Raw genomic sequence first — 7,733 nt, 5'->3', positions numbered from 1 at the left:
AGATCAGGATTTCCATCCCTAACATGCCATAGCCTGAGAGGAGATACACTCAATGTGTACGTGATCATGACAACTTCTACGATGACACGTAACGTCTGAGATTTTTATTGTATTGTTATAAGATATTGATATAGAGTCACCTATAATGCCTGCGTCCATTGTATTTCCTATTAAATCCTATTAAATGACGGCACTCCCTACAGAGGAAGAAAAGCAAGGAGATTTTTGGGAGAATTTTTGTGGTCGATAGTAAAACAAGAACATTAATGAAGTCAAACGTTTCTTGACAACGAGTTAAAACAAAAAAGGCGCGTCAATAGATAGGATAAACTAATAATTGCTTTATTCTTTATGTAACAGTTCTAGGAGTTAAACTTTTTTGGCTGAATTCAACTATATATATTTCATATCTATACTGTGTAGTGTAAAGATGCATACTTGTGAAAATGAATGACTTGATACTCCACTAGGATGACTGTACTTTGACAGAGGAAGAAGAGGTATAGAGATCGAGGTACTAATATTTCGATAAACAAATATAGATGGATAATATCCGATATATCGTTTAGTCAGGTTGTTTGAACATTTTTATTGAATCTCAAAATAGTTAATTTTCTAGAATGGCAAAGGTGAGTTAGGTAGATCTTTTTAGAGTGGTGAAGATCGGTAAGCTAGATATTTAGAGTGATGGAGCTAAACGATATTTAATTTAAATCTAAAAATTAGAATTTTTCTGTTTTTAATACAAATATAATATTTTAATTCAATTTTAATTTTAATTTTATGTATTTAGATATAAATTTATATAAAAGTTCAATTACATGTAACTTTCTAAATAAAATCGCTAATTTTTTAATTCAGTTGTTACTTACCTTCATTCAAATGTATATCTTTATAATTTTGCAATGCAGCTTGGTTATTTTTTTAGTGAAAGTGTTATATTCACATGAGGGTTATTTCCCTTCATTTGGCGTCTTTGGTTACCGTAAATTACACGGCATTATGGGTGGATTTAACAGGTGCTTGCTCGGAGCTCCACCTCCTTAAGGAGGGTTTGACAAGCGCCAACAATGCCAGATTCGTGTCATAAGGGGACACACTTCCCATAAGGTAAGACAAAATCACTCTAAAACAGTTACGATTCGTGTTCAACTCTTGTTAAATGTTATAACTCTCGTTAATATTTTTAGCGGCAGCCTTCCATTTATGTGGTTTAAGCGAAATGCCATCTTCTTTTTATAAACAAATTTTAAAAGTCAACTTATACTTTGGGCAGATATGACAAACGACATCTAAATATTGATAAAAAGTCGCGATTACCACGAACACTTAAGATTTGGAAGTAAATATTAACAATAGGTATACCGTAGAAAGATTTGTCTGACAGAACAACTTCTGGTTAAATGGAGGCGCACTGATAATATCAGCACAGCTGATTTTAGAATCTTTGCCAAAAGTAAACGGTCAAATATTGGAACGATTGCATTCTGTTAAGTTAAATGAATTGGCAATAGACTGTCTGACAATCTGCAACTTAATCCAATAACCGTGGGGATCCTTAGGGGTTTCCTGGTGTTCAGGAAATCCCATCCTCCCTATGATAACATGTATGTATTTTCCAAATTTTACGATTTTGAACCACCCCATTCCCCCAGACTGAAAACAGTGATGCGCTGTGAATTATTTTTTAAAGTACTCGATCACAAATTTTATCATATCTTTTGTGTATTATTTACTTGTTTTGGTCAATGACTATATATATTCCTCAATTTCATTTCTTAATCAATGTAAACAAAGTATATATTTAATAGGAAATGAAAATATATTTTTTGCTGTGCTATAGAGTATTCATGGACGGTATGAGTCTACCGTGTATGACATTTAAAAATTGTGCCCACCCAAAAAATCAGTTGTAGCGGAGCCTGGACTGGGTCGATTATTGTCGAACAGCTAGGTATAGCTTAATAGTAGAGCGTCTGTCTGGAGTTCGGATCAGTGTACCTGGTTCAAATTCCAGTCTAGCTGTACAATTATATCTTTCCCATACAGTGTAATTACAAATTTGGTGCCTGTGACCAACCCTTGTTTCAAGTTCTTGGTGTCAGTGCCTGGCAAGGAGATACCCAAACCTGGACTGTAAATAGTTAGCAATGTTTTCTGGAGTGAAGATTTTCTTTTTAAAGAAAAAGGAGGAAGGACTACATATTTTAATATAAGTCAACTTACTGGTCGGGTGGCAGAGTTGATAGTGCAGTCACCTTACACCAAGATTGCTGATGTTTAATTCCCAGATTGAACATGAGAACTAGGTTTTGGTTCGTCTTCTTTCCGACCACATAATTAAGTTTCTCCGGAGTAAGTCCAGTTTCCTGCTGACAATTGAAGACCTAGCCCGAGTTTCCTCTGGCTCTGACACCAGACTTCTACATTTTGACAGATAAATGTCTGATGTGGGTTTCATCTCTCAAAATGTCTAAGTCTGGTGTCAGGGCCAGAGTAAACTTGGGCTAAATAAGACCCTGAGCAAGCTTAAATCTGGTCCAGCAATATTGCGAATACAAGTTTGAAAAAAAAAGTTTCATAATTGTTTTAAAGTAAGTATAAAGTGTTGTTTTTAAAAAAAACCACGGTACTGTGGCAAAAAGGGCAATATTCTCTGAAACTATGTTAATAGTTTGGCATGGCGATGCTTTTTACAGGCACCTTGGGCATATTTCAAAACTGATAAAATAGCCAACCAGTAGCCTCTTATGTTATAATTAGGGGTTCAGGTAAGTAAATGGAAGATTGCTCAGATTCAACCTTCAGAAATTTTCTTCCATGCCTCCCCCTACCCCTCTTTCCAATAAAAAAGCAAAATAAAAAAAATGAGTGAAAAGTCCTTCCACCATTCCCGAAAATAATGCAATTTTTTTTTTCGCATTAAATCTTAAATTCTAAATTGAACTTTTGAAATTTTCCCATATACACAGGAAAAAGTGCAAAATAGTTTCACTGAAATTTGACTGCAGGCTAAACTGGTGTCCTTGGAAGTAGGATGTGGAAATTTATTGAAATATTGTCAATTTTTTTAGATATGCCTTTCATTCATGTAATATAATTATGTGTTGTTTGATTGAGAAATCAAACAAGAATGATTAATTAAAAACAATGAAAATATTTAGAATATATTATAAAATTATAATTAGTGACCAAATATTGCACATCAGTGTATGTCACGTGTCTTTCAATCACTCTTGTTGGCCCGGATGAAAGTTAATTTGCACAGAAGGTCTTTATGTTGGCAGTAACAGGAGTAACCCACGTGGTCTGGCAGGTGACCCAATACCTTTTCATGTCCGATCGGGGAATCAAACCCCGGCCACCTTGGTGAAAGGCGAGTGTGTCATCCACTGCGCCACCTGACCGATTTCCTCTATATTACCAGCACAAACTTCATATATATCATAAATATTGATATAATTCTATATTTTTATTCCAGATGCAGCAGCCGTAAGATGTTATAACCCGCTAATTCCCTGATGCCAAAATACTATCTGTGAAGTGCCTTAAATAGACTGTGTTCTAAGACTGCAAAATGGCGAAAGCAGACATGGATATCGAGATGAATGGTGCTAGTAGTTCCAAGGATACCAATAAACTTGGTCTCACTCCGACCGGATATGAACGAGAAAAACTCAACAGGTTACTCAAAATTCTGGATGGAGGATTCGGCGTGGATGAAAGCAAGGTGAGCAATGATTTTATAGAAGCACGGTAGTCTAGCAGAAGGAAGCCGGGCTAGTGACTGAAGGGTTGTGAGTTCAAGTCACGGCACGGCACTGTGTTGTATCTTTGAGCAAGATACTTTGCTCCCTTGCTCCAGTCTACTCAGCTGTAAATGAGTACGTGGTTGGGCAGTGCTAGAATTGTTGAATGCTATCTGTGAGCGCCGAAATGGCAGCACCGGCTGTATAATGCTCCCACGGGAGTTGAGAAAGATATTGGCTGGTTGCAAAGGCCCTATAACCACAGATACTAATTTGTGAACCGCTTTGAGACGACCTACGAACTAGGTTGCAATAAAGGGGTAAATAAGAACCTCAGAGTATTAATATTATTATTATTATTTGGTTATAAGATGCTCTGGGCACTAAATTTACAATAAGTTTATATTTTCCAGGCCACCATATTGTCTGTTTTCTCCGAGTCTTAAATGAACCAGGTTCATTCTCCTTCCTTCCTTTTCCCCCTAGGTCTCCTCACAAAGGTCCATTCCCTATGTCACAATGCATGCAGGTGAAATAATAGCCGCATCCTGCCGAAAAATGCTCAGCCTTTCTTAGACTTAAGCTCATAGATTTAAGCACCACCATTACCCAAGGGGAGGTGTTGTTTTTTTTTAATTTTTAAGAAAGCTATGAATCTTGTGCAAAATTAATTTTCAATCATCAATATTTTTTTTTTAACTTCTTTTCAAATTCTACCTGTTGAATTCAGTTCAATAAAATTTCGCGATTTTGTATCCAGAACTTGTTCATGGGGGTTTAATTTTATGAATCACAATTTCTGTTAGTCAGACTTTTTATTTATTTATCTTTTATTCAAACTGTTAACTTTTTTATAAATATATAGTGTAGTTCTTTTAAAACAATGTTTTGACCTAGTAGCCGCAGCTCAACGGATATCTTAGACATGTGAAGACCGGTTGTTATGGCAACGGTCTCAAAATATTCAGGATCGTGGGTTTTAATTTTCGTGAATTTTAACGCATTTGCCAAATGTTTGAAATCAAAACCCTCGTGAATATTAAAAACTATACAGTACATCAAGAAGCATCCTTGAAAACAGGGAATCAAATGTTGTAATACCTATGAAGGGTATAGGGTGTTGCCCTCCAGGAGGCCGAGGGGCAGGGCTCAATAGAGTGCTGGGGTTCCATTGGTCAGGTGTTCTTAGTATCGGGGTATTTGAGTCAGGGTTTTAAAAATTAAATCCAGAAACTCAGCTGACATTAGCATAATTGCTCATTTTTTTGCATTTTCATTAAATATGGACTGCATTTATCAAACATGTTTTAATTCCTAATGAAGTGAGATGGCCGCTAAGGCCAACGTGCCTATTGATTCTATGTACATCAGTCAAGCTGTGTATGAATGTGTTCTAGATACAGAGTTTCTGTGTAAATAACGGACAAGGAAAGTCAGACCATTCAATTATATGCTGTCAAACTGTCAGTGCGTGAGCCTCCTCTTTTCTGAGAGAGTCTTTACAATTTTTTTTACAAACATTAGTTACATTGGGTGTGTATGCTGGTATTTCATGGTCTTTAAGAATGCTTTCTTACATAATTGATTGTCCCACAAAAATAGCCGCGGATGACATGCTGGAAATGAGAAGGTAAATAGCCGGACTAAAATATGCACGTTCTCGCTTCCTCTCTGCTTTGGCATAAAGTACAAATGTATTCGAGGTCACCTTTTAGAACCTTCACTAAGAGTCAAAGCCCAAGGACCCTACATTTCTATTCAAGTTCTCTACTGATCAAGGCAAAGGGATTTTTCCGTTTTGTATCTTCAATGAAAAATAATTCTTTGAATTTGTTTGGCTTTTTTTCTGTTTTTCTGCTGTTCGCTTTAATAATTTAATCATACACAAAAGAAATATATTTATATGTGGCAGATTTTATTTGTACATAGGATTACGGTCGTCTACTGGCTTCGGGCTAAAGAGAATTTCCCTTTAGCTGAGTGGTCACTGATATAGAGCGTCCGACTAGGAAGTCTGGGATTGCGAGTTTGATCCCCAGTGGAAGCTAGTACACTATTCTCTTTCCTGTTACAATTGTAATTTTCTTTCCCACAAAAAAATAAATCCCCCTATAGGGTTTAACTCCAGCTGACTATTCTCTTGATCATCAATGGTTAAACTCAGGAAGCTTATCCATTGCTCTAATTGTCACATTAGAATTGGGAATAATTTCATCAAAATTTCCTGAATAGGCCTGCATCCTTTAATTGTCTTTTTATGGATATAGTAAATAATAACAGCAGAAAAATAACTTTTCATGCCCTGTATACAGGAGAAAAGTGGTGGGACTCCGACTGCCTGAATCAGGGTGGTCTCCTTGGGCAGGTAATTCTGTACCTATTGACATGTATATGGCCTATGACTTCTGTTAGCTGGCAGTACCAAAGGATGAAATGTTAGGCACGTACTCTATAATTGTTTAATTCATCATGCGTGAAAGAGAAACATACCGACACACTTTTAAAGTGCATTGTTTCCTTAAATTATGTATAATATCTACTGTGTGCTTATATCCTGTTATAATAATAAAAGGTGACAATGCACCCATTTTCATCATTCTGAGTGTCTGTTAGATTCTACATATCAGATAATAGGAGTTTACCTGAATGAACCGAAGGATTGTTTTTCCGTAATTGCTATTAATGGAAATTACCAACTGTGTCATTGACCAATCCTTAGGGTAAACCACTACTACGGAAGTAGGGTGGTTTAATTAAGGTGCTGGCTTTGTCAAACTGTTTCCCCCCTGAGAGACCTATAGAATTATAGCCACAGGTTGAAACGCTCAGTCACTTGTGTCACAGTATTGTCTGCCAATAATGCAGTCATCCAAGAATTTCAATGGAGGGAATTCGTAACCATGACGACAATAATTAAATTTTCATGAAAACTCTGGAAACCATTGATAAAAAATCCATGACCTTATATATATATTAACAGGAACGTGGCAACACTGACGACATTTTTACGAACTTGCACGATAAAAACTTCATATTTGTAAAAAGTTCTGGTATGGACGGATTTTTTTCCGTTTTCCATGGAGAATAACTTGTTAAATATATATTTATAACGAGAAAACCTGGTATGATTTGTAAGGTAACGGATGTAAATTTCCATGCGTGACGTACGTCAACCAGCACAGCTAATTCCTTCGTAGTGTTAACGGTGTGTGTCATATTCAAGTGGATATTGGTTTCTGTGAAATATTTGACTGTTTCATCTTCAAATATTGTCTACTGGTTCAAAACAGGTAAAGCATTTCATATTTTCTGATCACATTTTATTGATTGAATTCTGTTGTTCAAATTGTAGTTATAGATATTTTATTTATAAGCTCAACTTACATTTTTTTTCTTCAAACTCTACATAAAATTTTAAGTTACCAATTTACATAATTGGATTAGATTTGCAGAGACTCCCCATTGGTGTTGTCTGGTCATCTCTTCTTTTGAACTTTGATTACTCTCATGGCCGAAGACTAGAGAATTCCATTTAGAATCCATCAACTGGGGTATGCAGAACTTAACTGAACATCCACTAGCGACATTGGGTCTCATTCTCCCTTGTATAAGTTACATATAATTAAAATTGTGAAAAAATACTGGTCACGCACACACAATCAAAAAAAATGGAACCAAACAGTATCTTATAAATATACCACAATGTATGTACAGCAGGGGTTTAACTCATTCACCCCTGAAAACACATTTGAACTCTTCCAATTCAAAGGTTGGAATAGTTCATTATGAAACTTCAGGGTTGAATGAGTTTAAGGTGGTTAATTAAGGTTGGAAATTTCATCACTTTTGTACTGCATTAAGAGGCCTTAAAAAATTCTCCTTTTTTTTTTAAGTCTAAATATTATTTCCTCTTTATTCCAACAAAGATATATATTGGCTGCAGACCCTTTTAGGGAGTTAGAACATTATGAAATTATTCCCAAA

General features: G+C 35.8%; 1 protein-coding gene across 2 annotated transcripts in view; it reads left to right on the top strand.

The window, feature by feature from the left end:
* Positions 1–991: 991 nt before the first annotated feature.
* Positions 992–7,733, top strand: part of LOC110448483 (inactive ubiquitin carboxyl-terminal hydrolase MINDY-4B-like) — a 46,647-nt gene continuing 39,905 nt past the window's right edge. For both annotated transcript variants that reach the window (XM_021494746.1, XM_021494745.1), the window contains exons 1-2: positions 992–1,110; positions 3,482–3,730. In XM_021494746.1, the coding sequence (XP_021350421.1) occupies positions 3,578–3,730 (153 nt within the window). In that variant the 5' untranslated portion in view covers positions 992–1,110; positions 3,482–3,577. The remainder of the gene's footprint in view (positions 1,111–3,481; positions 3,731–7,733) is intronic.

Source organism: Mizuhopecten yessoensis, unplaced genomic scaffold, assembly GCF_002113885.1.
Source record: "Mizuhopecten yessoensis strain PY_sf001 unplaced genomic scaffold, ASM211388v2 scaffold4083, whole genome shotgun sequence".
Classification (NCBI taxonomy): Eukaryota; Metazoa; Mollusca; class Bivalvia; order Pectinida; family Pectinidae; genus Mizuhopecten; species Mizuhopecten yessoensis.
The sequence above is the reverse complement of the archived record's forward strand: the minus strand, read 5'-3'. Positions and strand labels throughout refer to the sequence as shown.